Source organism: Cornus florida, unplaced genomic scaffold (genome assembly GCF_030987335.1).
Source record: "Cornus florida cultivar Cherokee Brave unplaced genomic scaffold, ASM3098733v1 CherokeeBrave_3.0.0_Hap2_Chr10, whole genome shotgun sequence".
Classification (NCBI taxonomy): Eukaryota; Viridiplantae; Streptophyta; class Magnoliopsida; order Cornales; family Cornaceae; genus Cornus; species Cornus florida.
In genome coordinates this window covers 85,775,796-85,794,977 of record NW_026775580.1, presented here as the reverse complement: position 1 = coordinate 85,794,977, position 19,182 = coordinate 85,775,796, and the positions used below count along the sequence as shown (strand labels likewise).

The 19,182-nt window shown below is 34.9% G+C and overlaps 3 protein-coding genes across 4 annotated transcripts; 2 read left to right on the top strand and 1 right to left on the bottom strand.

The window, feature by feature from the left end:
* Positions 1-1,606: 1,606 nt before the first annotated feature.
* LOC132279663 (hydroxycinnamoyl-CoA:piscidic acid hydroxycinnamoyltransferase-like) lies at positions 1,607-3,297 on the top strand. The gene has a single exon (XM_059781699.1). It carries the CDS (start codon positions 1,721-1,723, stop codon positions 3,062-3,064), a length of 1,344 nt encoding a protein of 447 aa, XP_059637682.1. The 5' UTR covers positions 1,607-1,720; the 3' UTR covers positions 3,065-3,297.
* A 3,657-nt stretch (positions 3,298-6,954) lies between these two features.
* LOC132279661 (uncharacterized) lies at positions 6,955-11,773 on the top strand. Of its 2 annotated transcripts, XR_009471374.1 has the most exons (7): positions 6,955-7,204; positions 7,302-7,426; positions 7,642-7,738; positions 7,867-7,976; positions 9,167-9,241; positions 11,447-11,569; positions 11,704-11,773. XR_009471374.1 is itself a non-coding variant. In XM_059781697.1 (6 exons), the coding sequence occupies exons 1-6, from the start codon at positions 7,135-7,137 to the stop codon at positions 11,495-11,497; spliced, it is 528 nt and encodes a 175-aa protein (XP_059637680.1). In that variant the 5' UTR covers positions 6,955-7,134; the 3' UTR covers positions 11,498-11,773. The 2 variants fall into 2 exon arrangements, 1 of the variants encoding a protein (XP_059637680.1); XM_059781697.1 differs by having other exon boundaries at positions 11,447-11,773.
* A 3,477-nt stretch (positions 11,774-15,250) lies between these two features.
* LOC132278048 (putative leucine-rich repeat receptor-like serine/threonine-protein kinase At2g24130) lies at positions 15,251-18,309 on the bottom strand. Its single transcript, XM_059779878.1, has 2 exons — positions 15,762-18,309; positions 15,251-15,654 (listed from the first exon to the last, which is right to left on the bottom strand). Exons 1-2 carry the CDS (start codon positions 18,307-18,309, stop codon positions 15,251-15,253), a joined length of 2,952 nt encoding a protein of 983 aa, XP_059635861.1.
* Between the last annotated feature and the right edge of the window lie 873 nt (positions 18,310-19,182).

The following is a 19,182-nucleotide window of genomic DNA, read 5'->3' as shown; positions in this document are numbered from 1 at the left end:
TTTTGAAACAAATTTAAACACATTTTAAAACAAAAATATTTCTTTTATTTTGGATCAAAGTAAAAACAAATAGCAACTGTAATATACCAAACCAGCCAGCGGTATTAAAATCCTTTTTGGTACGGTTGGGAATTGGACAGGCTAATTCATTGCTGAATTTTGTGAGGTGGAGAAAGTGCAAACAGGGATAACTTTGGCAGTGTGTCATAGGTATACGCTTAGGTCACGTTTCTACTTGCCCATGGTCAAACCTTAGCTTGAATGAATGGATTCAAAGCACTCCGGCCAACAGTGTGGGATCCACTACAAATTCATCCCCCACCATTCTCCTATTGGTATAAGAGGGATGCCTTTGACCATTTAATTGACATTTATAACTTTATAAGTTAATAAATTGAATGAAATTATTCTTTATAAACAAATAAAATTAATAATTCACAATTTCTTAAAATAATAAAATTGATAATAAAATTATATATTTCTTTTGTTGTAATTTTTTTTTAATTTCTTATAAAAAGAAAAAAATTTGACCAATCTAAAAAAATATCTGTGGGTACTACTTATATATGTCAATGTTTGTTCAATTTTGCCTTAAAAAAATTATAAGATATTATGGATGGGTTATCCAACCTCTGAATGATGTTTTTCAAGAACTAATTGATGCCACTGGGTATTACTTTGCTACATAGCCTAAATTGGATTCGCTATTTTAGTTATTTAATTATTTTTCATTCTGCTTTTATGGTAATAACAAAATTGATAACCCCATTTGTTAAAAAAAAAAAAAAAAAAAAAAAAACTAATTCTATTATGCCACAATTTTTCAAAATAACAAAATTTTGGTAAAAAAAAAAAAAAAAAAAGGAAAAAAGAAAACCACAAATTAGTAAAGAAAATAAGAACAAAATTTTCTTGTAAAGAAAATAAAGAAAACCTCATATTTAAAAAACCGCATAAAGAAAACCCCATATTTCTTTACAATATTTTTTTGTAAAGAAACCTCATTTTAGTAAAGAAAACATGAATGAAATTTTTGTTAAAAATAAATTCGGAATTTAATATTAAGGGGTAATTTTGTCTTTTCATATGATTTAAGGCCTTATTTGAATGGAATTTCTTCAAGGGGGTATCATTATCTAAAAAATAAGTAACTTTAATCTGAGTGTGCTTTTGACAAACCTCATGAAATGTTACCGTACTTTACCCTATATATTTTTACAACTCAATGCACATTCAGTTTTCCCCCATCATCTGAAAATCAAATGCACATCCAGTTTCTGTCCTAGTAGAAACTTTAAAACTCTTTATAAAATGATGAAAGATGGCGGCATTTGAGTTGTTCAATTTGATACATAAATTCATTGCAATCGATAAATGGGTCTGTTTATTCTCCCTCGTTTTGTATGGATTTGTTTTCACCTTGTTAGGATATTTTCTTGAAAAGCTTATTTGGTCCACTTTTTTAAATTCAGTCTGACTTCAAATAACAAAATAAATTAATATATATAATTCAAAAAAAATTAGGATCACATCTTGAAAATTTTAGAGGACATTTTTTTTAATAATATATACGTGTGTTCTTATATATTTACACAAAATCTATATTTAGAAACTGAGCAAACATCACCTCCGCTAGTACTTGTGTTTGTGTATTTATATGTATGTTCAGTTTCATTGTAAATTGGCCCAGCAAACACCTCTCCTCTCTCTTTCTTGAAAAATGGTGAGCTTAAAGGGTTCTTACATGGTGAAGCCATTGGAGCAGACACCAAATAGTCTTATGGATTTGTCAGACTGTGACCAGATTCAAGCCATAACTCATGCTCCAACAGTCTATTTCTATCGACCCTCCTCAAAGTTTGATTATACTACCCCAATAGACATCCTAAGAGACTCTCTCAGCAAAGCCCTTGTTATCTTCTACCCTCTTGCTGGCCGCTTGCACTGGATTGGCTCCGCAGGCCGCCTCGAGCTCCACTGCAACTCCATGGGAGCTCTGCTGCTCGAAGCAGAGTCCGAAGCCAAAATAGACGACTTCGGTGACTTCTGTCCAACTCCACAGATCAGAGCCCTCGTACCATCCATAGACTATAGCTCGCCAATTCACGAACAGCCTCTAGTGTTGGTGCAGCTCACCAAGTTCAGCTGCGGTGGAATTAGCGTCGGCCTGGGGATATCCCATGTCTTGGTTGACGGCCCCAGTGCGTTTCACTTCGTCACCGAGTGGGCCAAAATCGCTCGTGGCGAGCAATCAGACAACCCTCCGTTTCTTGATCGCTCCGTATTACTGGCCAAGGTACCTTTGGCTCCACCAAGTTTTGATCATGTAGAGTTAAATCCAACACCACTCTTGATTGGTCGATCCGATAATTTGGAGGAACGAAAGAAGGAAACTATGGTGGTCATGTTGAAGCTAAGCAAAGACCAAATCGACAAGTTAAAGAAGATAGCAAATGAGGGTAAGAGTAGAGACAGAAACGGCGGTGGCTATAGCCGGTACGAGGCTGTTGCTGGGCACATGTGGAGGTGTGCATGCAGGGCTAGGAAGCTCGAAAGCCAGCAGCCAACAAGGTTAGATGTTGCCGTAAATTTGCGGAACCGTTTGGAACCACCATTGCCGAAGGGGTACTTTGGGAATGCAGTCGCTCGGACGGCAGCAATAGGCATGTCGGGCGAGATTGTGTCAAAGCCGTTGTCTTATACTTCGAGTAAGATCAGAGAAGCAATAGATAAGATGAGTGATGAGTACCTGAGATCATATCTTGGTTTTGTGAGGAGCCAAGATGATATGTCTAGGTACCGTAATTTCCACACACTTGGGTGCACCAAAGGGGCTTTCTATGGGAACCCAAACTTAGAGATCACGAGTTGGGCATCTCTACCTCTCTATGGTGCTGATTTCGGGTGGGGAAAGGAGATTCATATGGGACCTGGAGCTATAGGTTATGATGGCAAGTCTTTTATCCTACCCGGCCACGACCAAGATGGATCCTATATCATTCCATTGCGCTTGCAGGTGGCTCATATGGATGCTTTTAGGAAGTTCTTTTATGAAGATATCTGATTAACGGTCAGTGATCACGCTTTCTTAATTTGAATCAGTACAAGGTAAGAGTGCTCTCATCGTAATATTTCCTTTTTTAGAATTAGGTAGGTGGGGGTATCCATGCTACTGTGTGTGTGATTAATAATTGGTTTTTGGGTGAGAAATTAAGCAAATGAATGTATGTCCCGCTGCTTTGTAATTCAAAAACAATTAATATTTGTTTGTTCTTTAATAAATTAAGGGTTGAGTTACTGTTTGTTTCTTTAAATTCTACAAACAGGTTTGGAGATTGGCCAACCACATGTTGCACAGTTCCTAATCCGGACGCGCACACCTTCCAAAAATAGCAAAAACCGTACATATTATGCGTGATCACCTTTTTTAGCAAACATGAAACAAAAATATACAAGTACACAAACCATATATAGGGATTTTGAGTTCAATCACGAATTCCATGCATGATTGACACCACTGAGGTTAAAATTTAGTTTTTGTCCGGGTCTTCTTTGTTTAATTTGTAGATCAGAAGTTTTTATCTGTAGAGCACTTTGTTTGTTAATTTTGAGATCTTTAGAGTTTGTTTTTATTTTTTTGTAAATAAAAAAATCAAATATATTGATATGTGTATATATACGTGGATGATAACTACGGACAAAAATTCTAATGTAATTGACTTTTTAGGCAAATAATATTTAAAAAATGCATCTGACTACTCACATGCGTATGAATGCAGCACACCACATATTGCTGTACCGACTCTGTCAAGAGAATCTCTATCCAACTATTCTTTTCACCTTAATTAGATATATGCAATTAACTTTGTCCAAATCTTCTCATGAAGTTTAGGCTTAAGAATTATTATCCTTAATCAAAGCATGGCCTAAGAGTTTTGATCAATACAATAATGATATTATATGATTTTAGTAATGTAATACTACCACTTAGTAAAATCCCATTATATAATTATAAGTTTACTCAAAAGTAGTATTTGATTACATGTCATTTAATATAAAATTATGTAAGCATACATTTAAGTAACTCATAAGTGTAAGGGGTCGGTGAGGAGAGGGGAATTTATATGTAATTTTCGATTTTAAAGATGTAGCATTAAGAGTGTGATGACTACACTAGTGGGTTTTGACATCTAGTTGTACTCTCTTCATTGATTTATAATAGTGAGATCTATGTCGATGGACGTAGTCTAAAATTAGAAGAATTATGTAAAATATTGTGTTGTGCATTAATGTATTTGATTGTTATCTCCTTATACGTTTGTGTAACTGATCTAATGATGATCTTCTGCTACATGTGACGAGGAATGATTTAACTCTCAAGCTATTGAGTGTGTTGGAGGGAATTAATATCCCTAACAATTGGTATTAGAGTCGATGGTTGGTAAAGTCTATAGTTAGTACAGAAGATCAGAGCAAAAGATTCATCGTGAGGTGCTACAGAGATTCCATCAGAGTTGGTGATGACACAAAAATGAATGGACAGTGTGAATACACAAGCCCATGAGTAATAGTATTTGAGGACAAGCCAGGGAGCGGGCATTAATTCTCATGATAGGACGAGCATGGTACGAGGAATGAAGGAGTCTACTCTAAACCCTATAAAATTGAGCTTTGAGAAAATTGCATCAAATATTACTTTACATCAAGTTTAGCTCTCACCATAGCTATACTATCCATTTTCTTCATCTTTGTTTCCAATTGGCTTTTGCTTCTTAACTTGAAACTTTATGATTTTTTACCTTTGTAAATAACCTTTGCCATTATCTTTGAGACTTTGAGCTCTAACCAGGGATGGACCTGTGATGGCCTTCTTCGTGCTCTGATTGCTGATTTAACAGTAATGTTATTGTAGCAACGGTTTTTTGAGTGCTTGGAGTGGGCTGGGCTCCTCTTTCGTTGTATGGATTTGGCCTTTGGGCTTGGCCCGTTTTGTATTTTCTGTTCTTTTAATAAAATTTGTTGATTTATAGAAAAAAAAAGAAAAAGAAAAAAAGGGTTGAGGTCCTATTTGTTTCTTTAACATCTACAAACAGGTTAACTGCTCTTCTCCCTGAATGTAACTTTGTTTCCTCTTTAATCTAGTTTGTTTGTTTCTTGGTGAAAAAAACAAAAAAAAATCCTTGTAAAAATAGAAAAAACCGTATATATATATATATATATATAATGCATGGTCTCTTTTCTTGGAGACATAGACACGAAAATATACAAGTACACTGTACACAAACTATATATATATATATATATAGATTTGTGATCAATCACGAATTCATGATTGACACCACTTGACTGAGGTAAAAATTTAATTATTGCCCCGCTCTTCTTTGTTTAATTTGTAGATGAGAATGCAGAAACTGTGAATTTAAAAGATGGTTATATTACAGTAATATAATTAAAACATTATTATACTTTTTCGCATACGTACAACCATTGAACTCAAGTCTCTCACTTTAAACAGAACATGAACTTTAAAGTAGTTCTTTGTATTTTTCCTAGACTTGAAAATTTCCATTTGTATGTGAATTGTTGTTATCCCATTTAATATCCAATAGAAAGCCCTTTTTATTTGTTTTTCTTATTAACTTGGTGTTTGATGGCCTCCTTCATTTTACTTTTTTTTGAAAGGTAGTGGTTAACAGTCCTTAAATAGAACTGAAAGGGGATTTTGTTGCACCATGGAAATATGGTCTTGTATCACATCAACGTTGGATCCGAGTTCACAATCAGATTCCTTGTTGCACTCATTCATGTTATCATCATCGTGGTCCTTGTGGCCCTCATTTATTATGAACAGGGACAACTAAATGAATTTTTTTTCTTCTTTTTTACAAGTCATTGTTGAAGGCATTTCTTTATATCCCTCTTTCTTTTACACTATCATTATTGTTTCTTTTCTTTTCTTTCCTTACCGGACACAAACAGAAAATATATATAACATCTTCTTTAAGAATATTTCACATTCAATTTTCTTATTTTCTACCAATGAAACATTAGCGTAGAACAATACCTAAGTATTATGGCATACTTGCTTACAATAAGATATTGAATGTGTCAGATACGCCGTATTATATATTGGGCTCATTTGAGCCATACATGTACAACACTTATGATTCGAATGAGCTCAGTGCATTAGACGCACCCAATATCTATTCCTTATACACCACTCACACAATAATTGTGGGATTCAAAATTTATTTCTTATGTTCCAATTCCGTATGCGAGTTAGCCCTTCACTCACAATAATTGTGGGATTCATAGTAATATAGTAGACTCACAACCCAAACCACGCGTTACCATCCTTAATTCTATGCAACCCAACATAACATATATGTAGCAAAATAATTATCCTTTTTGTCCTTTATATTTTTTGAAAGGTATCATAAAACATTTCACATTTTTCACAAAATTTTAAGAATAAATTACACTTACCTTTCTTAAGTTTGGACAAATCTTACATTTGTGGAGCGTTTGAGGTTTATTACCCTAATTTCCCTTACGACTATAAAAAATCAAATATACCTTTATATATAATATATTTTTATAATACAAAATATATTATAAAATTAAAAAAAATTAATTTTCTATCTCATCCCTCTTATTAGTTTCTATATCCTCTCCACCACTGTTACCCCCTCCTAAAAAAAATATTATAAATAAATGAAAATTTTGAGTGTAAGGGCAACTTGTTCATTTTATGAATTTTTTTTACAAGTTTTGATGGAGGGGGGTTGTTGAATATACACCCAAACTTCAAAAGAGGTCAAAATAATAAATCTGAAACGCTTCACTTGTGTAAGATTTGTCCAAATATGAGGGGTGGTAAGTGTAATTTACCCAAATTTTAAACGTTTCAATTTAAATTACAACATCAAGGGCTTTTGCAACGCGATCCAATAGCTGACGTAGTGTTGACAACTTGACAGATCTCTATTCTGTTGCAAGCAGATAACCAAACCCCATCTAAATAAACCCTCCCAAAATCCAGTCTTTCAAATAATTGAAATTAGGGTTCTTATAATTTTGTTACCCTCAAGCTCAGTCGATTTCTTCTCTCTTGGTTCAGTTTTGTTGGGAATCATGGGTAATACATCTTCCATGCTTACTCAATATGACATCGAGGAGGTTCAAGAACACTGTAATAACACCTGTAAGCACATATACTCATACATATCTATAATTTTATTTTTGTAATGGTGGAGATTTTGGGTTCTTTATTAAGTGTGGGTTGATCCTTTGTGCTGCAGTTTCGCAGCAGGAGATAGTATCTCTCTATGAGAGGTTCTGTCAGCTGGATCGCAACGGTGGTGGCTTCATTTCCGGCGAGGAGTTTTTGTCCGTACCCGAATTCGCCGTCAATCCTCTATCTCAGGTTCAAAGTCGCTTTTTTTTTTTTTTTTGGGCTCCACATTTTGGAGATATATAAACATGTTGACCATATTTTCAATGTTTTAAAAAGGTCTCAAAATTGGGTTGGGTTTTGAAGCTCAAATGATCCTTACATGATTGTGATTTTTGTATACAGATACACATATACATTGGCTTCATATATATGTACTTTTGATTTATTTATTTTTTGTTTTCCAGAGTTTGTTGAGGATGCTGGATGGATTGAATTTCAAGGAATTTGTGGCTTTCTTGTCTGCATTTAGTTCTCGCGCAAGCTTGCAGCAAAAAGTAGAATGTAATTATTCTTTCTATTATTGATCAGGAAAAAAGTTACTTTCTGTATTTGTAGCCTGCCTATGTGATTTCATTCTCTCTTTCTAAAAATTTCCACTTTTGATTGTTATAATGGAATTTGTGTTGTAGTCATCTTTAAGGTCTATGATTCGGATGGCAATGGCAAAGTCACATTCAGTGATATGTTGGATGTTTTGCGTGACTTGACGGGGCAATTTATATCTGAACAACAAAGGGAGGTTGGCTTCTATTTTTGTAGTATTGGGTCGTATTTTCCTTTACCTCTGATTCTGTTTTATGAGTGAAATTTCGGAAGCAATATTATAATAAAATTCAAACATAACGGTTGATATTATAACTATGGTGTCAAAGAGAAAATGATTAACTCATCTGAACTAAATCATTTAGCTGTACTTGGAAATTCATCCATGCCCAAATGATGATACTAATGAACGTAGTATGTGAATTTTTTTTTCCCTACACCAACCAGAGCGTCATACTTTTTTTTGGTTGATGAAGAGTAACATGAAGAGAAACGGAAACTAACATTTTAATTTAACTCTTAAAGAATAGTGAAAATAGAAAACTAACATGTTCTCTAATATTCGTAAAACATAGCAAATGCTTAAAATTGTTTCGTTCGAGATCATCTTGGAACATTTTCTTCATCATATTGTTCTCTCCTTTCTCCCAATCATCCCAAGATCCAAAGAAAGGGTTATACTTTTTGCTATTGCCACTTTGATCCTAGTTTGCAATAAAAATCCAGTTTTCTTATTTCTGTGGCTCTTTGTATGTCAGCTCTGCAGTTGAACAGAATACTACTCATTTTTTTCAACTTCTAGGATGCAAATTTTATTTTTATTTTATTTTTGTGAAGAATCTGCAATATGGAACTCTGCAGTTATACAGGAAAAGACAAATGGTTTTCTCTAAATGGATTAGGTTTTCGTTGGTGTTAGGTTCAAATTTTATTAATACAGGCCTATTGAGCTGTCTTAATATTTTCAGTTGGTCTTTCAACTATTTGAATTAGTGTGGGATTATTGGATCAGTCACCAAGTTCTTATCTTGGGATTCCTCAATGGTTAAGTTTCCTATGAAGATTATATTCGAATTGTTGTTGGTGGCGAATGACAATGTTGTATCCTAGCTGGTGAGTTAAATTGCCTAAAGGAAAAAAATGTAAGACTAATGGATCCAATTTATAAAGTATGTATCAATCAAACAGCAAAACTTTTTTATTTTTTTATTTTTAAAATTCTGAACTCTAATAGAAGTTGGTTAAAGGACTTGAAAGTGGGTAGTACTCATGATTAATGATTGAGAATGCACGACATGCTATGTCAATATAATTATTGCATGGTTTGTAGACAATGAGAGTTGGAGCTAACATACATATTTCTGGTCATGTTCTCTGTTTCCACAGCAAGTTCTGACCCATGTTCTTGAGGAAGCTGGATACAAAACGGATTCTTTGTTAGTTGTGTCTGACTTTATGAAGGTAATATGAGTCCATATCAACCTTACGTAATCAATAAATTTTGAAATTTTAATTATTTATGTGTTATATTAGTTGAATATAAATTTGTAGATATTAACAGGTATGTGTATTTCTCATTTCTCCTTTATTGTTTTCATCTCTTACTTGTAAATATCAAACTGGTATGCCTATTTTCTCCATAGTTGTGTTAACTTGTTGCTTCTAACGTAGTTTTCTCTTGTATGAATGAATGTGCAGGCTTTAATCATGTTCATTTAATCAATTATTTGACTTATTTTCACTCACTAGTAGATTTTACTTTCATAGCTCTGAGCGTTTTCATGCATTCTCAAATTCGAGGTCTTCTTGCTACTCTTTTTTGCTAATACAAAGAACCATCTCATTCATTTTACAGTGTATTTTGATGGACATCTTACTTCTGTTAGCATTATGGTAGCATATTGTATTTAAGTGTTGACTATGCTTTTACATGTTAGAATGTGTGTTAGTGCACACTTTTTTTTTTTGGTTGAATGGTAAGCTCTGTTAATGCACACTTGTTTGTTCATAAACCGTGGTTTTTCCATGTAGCAAGTATATTGGCCCTTCATAATATATAAATGCTTAACGTCACTACAATAACAGTTGAAACTTTTAAAGCTGTGGGTTGTTATGTGATATCAGAGAACACATTTACATTAACTTTTACTGCCTTCCTGATATTTGACCCACTCATGGTAGAAAGTCTATTTATGCTTAAATGGGCGATGTAGATGCTATAAAATTTTAAGTTAGACCCTTAAGTTGTTGGGTCATTTGGTTGTCTAATATAATGCAAAACATGTAAGGTCCTGACAGGAAGAACATCATTGCTTACTTGATAATTATGATACATACACCTGTTCGGTCTCCAATCAAGTGATTGTTGTTTAGCAGCACTTCTCGTAATCTGTTACAGTGTTGTATCAGAGTTTTAAGAGTATTCCCTGCACACATCCTACACCAGACTGACTAAAATTTACCCATGGAATTGAATTTTCAATCATAGCTGGACTGGGTCTAGTGTAACATGGTGGTATCAATCTCTACCTACAGTCTAACGGAGAGCTCCAACTTCCAAGGTTAGAAATTAATGGGCTGTAATAGGATGAAAGGGATTTTGTTGATTCCTTGGAAAAAATGGTGTTACAAGTAATGCCATGCAGTCCAGTAGCTCTCCTGCGAGCGTTTGTCTCACATAAATGTTGGTTCCAAGTTCAGAAGAGTATTCATTGCACTCATCCTTTGCATCATCATCATCTTCCTTGCTTTCTATCCCATCTGAACAGGGTCCACTACATGAATTCTCTTTTTCCATTTTTTCTATTACAAGTCATTTCTCCTATTTTATTTATTTTTTTAAAATCATTCTAATAACTTCATTGATCTGCCTCTTTGTCTCTTATCTTCTATGCAAACAATTCTAATATGTTCATCTACCACTCTATGTTGTTTATGCCCATACCATCTAAATCTATTGTCTCTTATTTCTTCGCTAATAGGCGCCATTCTTAGTAACTTACTTATAAAATGAAAATTTAAATCAAAGCTGGATTGGTTCTAGTGCAACATGGTTGTACAATTGGAGAGCTCAAATTTTGGTAGTTTATTAGGCTTTTATAACAGTGACTGAAGGGGATTTTGTTGATACCATGGAAAAAGACATTGTTATATGAGATGTTTATGGTTTTTAGGCAACTAATTTGACCCTTCATGTACTAGATTGTCCTTGGACAGCAAAATATCATGTTTTTCAATTTGCTTTGTGTACCTTGGTCCTTGTGTTCCAATGATATCAAGAGTAAGCCTTAATGTGGAAAGTTAGAGGAAAGCTCCATCAAGTGGTTTCTTAAAGAATATCTTATCTGATATTATAAATAATACTGCGTGAATTTGTTATGCAAGGTACGGAAATTGATTTTAGACCATGCCCAGACTAAAGTTTCCAAGCTTTTCCTAGTTAGTTTTCATAAGCATTCTATTCAAGTGATGGATGTTGATATACCATGAGTTTTTTTTTTTAGGACCCATATAACTGACATCAAATAGTTTGTGATAAACTTCATGCAAAATCATTTGATTTTGATACATTTTATAATATATTTTAGTATAAATTATATAATTCTATATTTTACAATTTGTTAAGCTTGATATACTTTACAAAGTTACTCGCCGTATGCCTTGCAGATTCTTGGGAACTCTGGCCTGAAAATGGAAGTTGAGGTTCCGGTGGATTGACTTGATGGTAATGAATCTCAAAGTTATGGTTTCTAAGAAGTTAACAGGCAGTCGGCTACATTGTTTCTCCAGGTGCTTCTTTAGGAAATGTGATATTGACTGTGTTGAATTCTTTTATCTACCGATAAAAAAAAAACAAAAAAAAAAAACGATATTGAAAGTGTTGGTAATGTATCAGTCTTGCTTATTTGTTTGTAAATCAACAGCCAAAGGACTTGTGAGTATCTTGTGCCTCCTTCAGCCAAATGGCATTGTTTCTCCAGCAGTTACCGTGCAGATCCCTTTGCTTCGGTAAATTCCTCAATTATGGCCAGTTTTCGCTGCTCAACCAAGAAGATTGTTGTGCTTTCTTTTGATAGTTTATGCATGCACAACATTTACTCCAAATCCATGAATTTCACCAAAATCATAAGAATAGAGTCCCATGGGTTCCTTGCATAAGATACTTGCTGAAATGACGATTCGTTGCCCCTTCCCAGAATCCCCATACTGTGTTGGCCTTATCGCGAAGTTACTGTTGATAATGGTTAAGTTAATCAGCCTAATGTCATTGTTTTTTCCAGCAAAGTCATGATTTAAATGAATCCATATAAAAACAGGTCTATTATAGATTACATCATCGTCTTGTTCAGTCTCTATTCGTTCATATAAACATGTATATACAGAAACATTCAAATGGCTGTCACTCGTGGATGTCTCTGTCATGGAGCACCATGTCCCATTCATCTTCTTTTCATTTATGAATAAGAGATTTGTGATGTGTTCTTCCTCAAGATTGTTCTAGTAGGGTGGAACTACTCTATCAGGCGGTGGTTAGGTTTAGAAGGCCACTGTGCAAGGAATTTGCAAGACCTATGCCTATTCTGATGTTCTTTCTTAAGCTTTTACCAAGAAGAGTCTATATCATCTCTTGTAACCTTTTTTGCTATTGGGTCTCCACTTGTTATCTAACAAGTATGTCATCATTGAGTTTTTTTTGGTACCGAGTCCTGCCTTTTTCCTGCTCAGAAAACCATTCATTCTGTAAAAAAAAGATTGTTACACCACATATACAATCACAAAACATTGCAATGGAACTCTGCAACAGATGTGCCATAGTATTTAATTCCCTCATCGCCAACTATCCATCGTCAAAAGCAATACATAAATTGACACGTGGACATATTTGCAGTGAAAAATTAAAAGAAAATAGATTAGACACTCACAATAATATGCATGGTTCACCAAAAAATTAGAGTTATGTTCACGGGTTGTAGGGATTTTACTAGAAACTGCACAAACACAGATTCGTTCAGAATAAAATAAATACCTCTCACTAAGGTAACATAACAAAAGCATAATATATTAAAGTACTTCTAAAAATTCGACTAAAGTGTACTACTTATCGGCTCTACAAAGCCAATAATATTTGTTTTCAGAGCTACAAAGCCAATAATATTTTTTCATCACTCATCAGAGCAAACAAAGCCAATAGTATCAGAGAATATATAAATCCTAACCGGGGAACTTGGTAGTGATGGTAGGTTTTGGGGGATTGGGCAGGAGGAGATTTTTGCAAAGAACTCAGTGGGTGGGCTTTATAATTTTGGTACGTGATGAGTAGATATCAACTAACATAAGTTGTTCATTAACAAGTGTAATTTAGTTTAGCACGTAGAAGATACCATTTAAAATTCTACTTCATGAAATATGCTGTAATTTTATAATTATTATGGAGTGTGTTCGGTTGCATGTAATTTGATCATTAAAATTGAAACTGAAATTGAAATTGAAATTGGTAGAATTTGAGAAAAATAACAAAGAAAATTGAACCAAATTTTTTTCAAATTCCACCAATTCTATGCAGCCGAATACATCCGAATACATCCTGAGAATAATTTTGTTGTTCATTTGAATAAGAATTTGTACTTTGCTAGGTTAAACTTAAAATGGAATGAGAAAAAAATTGAAAGCAAATTAGATATTTTTGACCTGCTAATTAAAGCCAAAAATCTTGGTTAACAATGATGATAAAAGTTTTTATTTTTAATTGCATTTTATCATCTAGTTGGAGCTAGTGAGTTTGGTAATCTCAACCTTCCACTAGCTACCAATAAAAAAAAAAGAGTATATTAATCAATTAAAATGCTATGCGGAAAGAAACATAAGTGCATTTCTATTATGCAAGCACTATGATTCGGTGTTTGTTACCACAAACACAATGCTAATAAATTAAGATAATTGTAAATTAACAAGCAAAAACATAATCTTAATTTATTTACAATATCCAATACTACTGATATTTTTTTAATGAATAATACTGGTCTTAAACAGTATAAGAAGAACCTCCTTAATAAAACATTAACGAGTGTTAAGAGTTTTAAAAGAAAAAAAAAAAATGATGACTACAAAGAATAGAAAATAATCCTTCCCTCTTTCTCTCTCACGCAGCTATATATTACTTCTATGTTTTGAATCTAAACTCAAACAAACAAAATTTAGAGACAATAAAATCTAAACCTGCAAGTTGTTATCGGTTCTTATATCAAGCTTCAATAATGTCTTTGAGATTTAGAAAAAGAAACAAAGAAAAAAATTATCAATTGCACTTATAAATCTAATAGACAATTAGAGAACATCTAAATACAAGATTTAATAGACAATTACAAAACATATACAGAGATTGCCAGAGGAAGTAGAATAAATTATTGATGTTCTAGAGAGAGATACTTACCGCGTAAAGATAATTGAGTGACTTGTACGATTTTGAAGATCAAACTACTGATTAAAAATCAATAAACTTTGTGAATTTATGATGGTGGTGATGTACGAAAATTAAAAAGAAACATTATTTAATTTTAGATTCAAAATACAGAAGTAATATATATAGCCACATGAGAGAGAAAGAGGGAATGACCAGTTTCTTTTCCCTGTAATCTTCAATTTTTTTTCTTTTAAAACTTTAACACTTGTTGATATTTTATTGGACCACCTTAATGCGGCCTAAGGCAAACATTATTCTTTTTTAATAGCATTAGAAGTCGAGTTCTATTATATGGTTTGGTTTGAGGTTGACAGGAGTTCTCATTTGAATTAATTAGCGTATTTTGAATTAACAAAATTTTTACACAAAATCGTCACTTAACCAATATTAAAGTGGTCTTATTATAATTAAAATTATAATTAAAATCAACTCAAAATAATATAAAATAAAATATTATACAAGACAGTAAAAAATGATACCGTAATTTAATTTGGTCATATGAAGTCGAACCAAAGAAAAGTAAAAATTTGACTGATTCGTGTGATGTATTTTAAATGAATTTTGATACAAAATTTTGACTTTATAATCCTAATACAATTTGCCTTCAAATAGTTAGTGGCACGTCTCAATATTTATACATGATAGTGACAAAAAAGAGAGAGCTCATGACTACTCTTTCCAAAAATGTGTGGACAGTAGTATCTGTCATGTCCTAAAATGCTTGAGAGTGGAGAGAATTCCATTATGGATCACTAAAAATTGATCTCTCTTTTTCATTGTTGACTCACCAGGAAAGTCCAAGTGAAATGCATGAACAAAGAATTACAAATTATGAAGTTACAGAAGAGAAGAAGAAAAGAAAAAATAAATAAAAAGAGCACTGAAAAAGAAATAAAGAAAATTCCTTCAACAAAATTGAGACGGACTACTGAGAAACAAATGAAACAACTGAAAAAAATGATCAATCTCCACCATTCTCTACAATGCTTCTTTCATTGCCATTTTTATGATCAGAGAGCACTGACTTTAGCAGAATCATCTTCAATGAGTTGGGTGGAAGGACTAGAAAGATACTGCTTTAACCGAGCCATCTCCTGCGCTACATCCAACATAGTTGGTCTAGTTGAAGGAGTGTACTGTGTGCACATCAGACCAAGTTCAATCAACTCCAAGATCACTTCGCGCCATATCTTGTCATGGTATGCCCCGGTGGCATAAGGCACACACCTTGCAATTGCTTCTTCAACTATGGGGTCGAGCCTGTAAGGATAGTGACTCTTCACCCATTCATGCAAGCTCGAACCTTGGTGATCAAGGACATCTGTAGGACGTTTTCCGGCCACAATTTCTAACAGTAGTACTCCAAAACTGTAAACATCTCCTTGTGTTGAAGCCTGCCTTCCCATTCCATATTCTTCATTTGTTCAAGCAAAGATGCGAAAGAATTAGTTTATAAGAGTGTCACAGTTATTTTCAACCATATAATCTAAGTATATATTAGCTAGAAATTAACTTACTTACCAGGAGCAATGTAACCGATTGAACCACACAGCAAGCCATCTGTAGAGCTGTAGGAAGCTGTGTCATGATTAGAAACATTATCATCACTGCCTTTTACCAGCTTTGCAATGCCAAAATCGGTTACCAAGGCTGTCATGTCATCGTCAAGCAGAATATTGCTCGGTTTAAGATCACAGTGCACGACTCTGACCGGAGAATAATGGTGCAAATAAGCCATCCCTTCAGCTACATCACCACAGATGCTAACCAACTGAATCAAATTCAGTCCATGGCTTGACCCGTGGCATGGATATAAATGCCTTTCCAGGCTCCCATTCGGCATGAGTGGGAAAACAAGAGCTTTGAAGTCTGGCCTGCTGCAAATTGTTATGATCCTTATCAAATTTCTGTGCCTAGTCCTCTTTAGGACTTGGCATTCTCTCTTAAAGCTGCAAGAAACCTCTCCAGCTGTCTTCGCATCCAATACTTTCACGGCTATTCTTGTGTTGTCTTGAAGAACTCCCTTGTAGACAAAGCCAAATTGACCTGACCCAATTAGGCTTGAGCTTCTGAACCCTCCGGTGGCTTCAATGAGTTGTCGGTGAGAGATCACCGGGTATTTGTGCTCTTTCCTTTCTTGTTCTTCACCTTCCAAGTCCCCAATATTAAATACTGCCAATTGCCTCCTGAATTGTAGCTTGAGTACTAGAGGGTACCCGAATATGAAAAACGTGGCAATGGAAAATAGTGCAAGTACGATTGGCAAGAACAAGAAATGGTGTCCCCTTTTCTTCCTGCACTTCGGCATGCCTTCTATCGAACCACAGAGCTCATGATTGCCTAGGAAAGAATCCATGGTCAGCGACGAAAAGGCACCCTCAGTTGGTACATTTCCAGATAAATTATTGAAGGAGAAGTTGAGCCGATCAAGGTTTGAAGATGCCTGCAGAGATTGTGGTATTTCTCCAATTAAATGGTTAAAGGATACATCGAGTTCTTTGAGGTAAGGCAACTGGCCTATTGATACCGGAAGAGGGCCTTCCAAGACATTACCGGAAAGATTCAGGTTCTCTAGAGCAATGCAGCTCCCCAATTGTGGAGGAATCGTGCCAGAGAGATTGTTTGATGATAGATCAATTGCTAGCACCATATCCATCTTACTCAGCTCTAGTGGTATTGGTCCATTTAAGTGATTGCTAGATAAATTCAAGTACAGTTTCAAGCTAGTTAGTCCTGCAACTTCACTTGGAATCATCCCTGAAATTCTATTGTGAGAAAGGTCTAGAATCTCCAAGTTGATGCATTTGCCTAGACTTGGTGGTATTGTTCCCGAGAGCTGGTTTTCGTAGAGCAAGAGCCTTCTTAGCTGAGAGAGATTGGCAAAACTATCTGGAATCGAACCAGAGAGCTTGTTTATTGATAAGTCAAGAAGACCCAAGTGGGGAACATCACCAAAGGCCGATGGAATCTCGCCGGAGAGTGAATTATTCGACAAATAAAGCCTCTCAAGATGTCCCAATCGACACAGTTCAGGTGGGATTGAGCCATTCAAGAGATTACTAGACAGGTTCAGGAGTGTGAGATTGACAAGTTTCGAAAAATCAGGAGGAATAAAACCATAAATAAGATTCTCATCAAGATGAATCTGTACAAGATTAGTAGAGAGATCTCCAATAATAGAAGGAATCTCTCCTCCAAGATTATTTCCCGCCAATTCTAGTTCTTGCAAGTTAGAGGAATTTACTAAAGAAGCAAAAAAAGGTTTAAGGTCAGTGTTACCATCGTGGCTCACAAACTGGTTGTATGACAAGTAGAGAAATTGCAGCATTGGCATGTTATGTACAATCTCCAAAGGCAATTCTCCACTTAGTGAATTTGATTCCAAGTCAAGCCATTCAAGTTTCGAAGAGTTTGAAAGGGCTTGAGGAACTTGACCCACGAGCCGGTTTGACCAAAGAAGAAGAAACCTCAGATCCCTAAGCTCACATTGATTGCTCAAAGGTATTTTCCCACTAAGGGAGTTGTTAGAAAGGTCTATATACTGCAAAGAAGCAGAGCCATTGCAGAAAAGTGGCACGGGTATTTCACCGGTGAGTTGGTTGCTTCCCAAATTAAGATACACCAATTTGTGAAGAAAACCAAATTGTGTGGGGATGTTCCCTCGAAGAAGATTAGAAGACAAACTTAGCTGTTTGAGCCCGGAAAGCAATCCGAGCTCAGCAGGAATATGACCTTCAAAGAAATTACCTGACAAGTCAAGAATGGCCAAGTAAGACAGATTGGAGAGTGCCGGTGAAATGGTGCCTCGAAGCGAATAGCCACTAAGATCGAGCTCCACCACTCGATCTCTATCCACATTGCATCCAACACCAGACCAGTTGCATACATGAACACTCGACGAATTCCAATTTTTGAGAGCATATTGAAGGTCAGAAACAATCCCCGACATGAATGAAAGAAGTGAAGATTGATCACTCGAAATGCTAGCCGCAGTGTCTTGGCCAGACACCATGAGTAGTACTATAATCAAGAAGAGAAAACTAAATTTGGAAAACTTACAGAAACCCATTATTTTGATTGATTTGATCTTCTTCAGTGAGCTAAAAATTTGAAGAAAGAGATCGAAATCAATGAAGATTGAGGATGCAGAGGGGGAGAGGGAGTGTGTGGATGACACAATTGAAGTGGTTGAATCACTATTTATGGCTACAAGATGACAGATAAATTAAAGTTAGACACGTCCAATACAAAGAAGTAATGCAGAAAATTTAAACTTTGTGCCTAACTGCCGTTGAAGGATGGACGCTACGTTTGGCGCCTTATATTTGACTGTAGGGTCAAATGAATGGGTGTTGAACACGTGTGAACGTGTAACATGACACGTAGGCAACGTTACGAGCCGTGGACAATTGTTGATGTACATGTAAATAGGATTTAAGCCTAACCATAATACTATATCGATCAATAATGTTTTTTTTGCTTTGCTTGTCGGATTTGAGTAATTAGTGGATGATGTGTTGTTAGGTTGAAGATAATCTATTTTGAGCACGCTTAGGCCGGAGGGTAGGGTGATGTGGCAGAGGCTTTCTATTCTGGTAAATTTGTCGGCTGAAAAACCTGATATGATGCATTGTACTGAAAATCACACATTTCGAGAAATGTTACGATGCTCAAAACTATTTTTTGACAATTCTAATAAACAAAGTCTAATAAAAAAAATTATATAATAATGTGCCGAGATCGGATGTCGTACAATCTGAGTTTGATGTTGTCTAATACCGGCTGTACCGTAGAGAAACCAAACTCTGTACACACTTACAAGTGTGTGTTTTTATGGCCACGTTGGTAAACCACTATTTGCAAGTTACAGTAAAGGCTGTAAAGCTTAGGTATTGTGGTGTTTAAATTTAAAGGCAGTCAGCATGTGGTAGTAATGATGTTA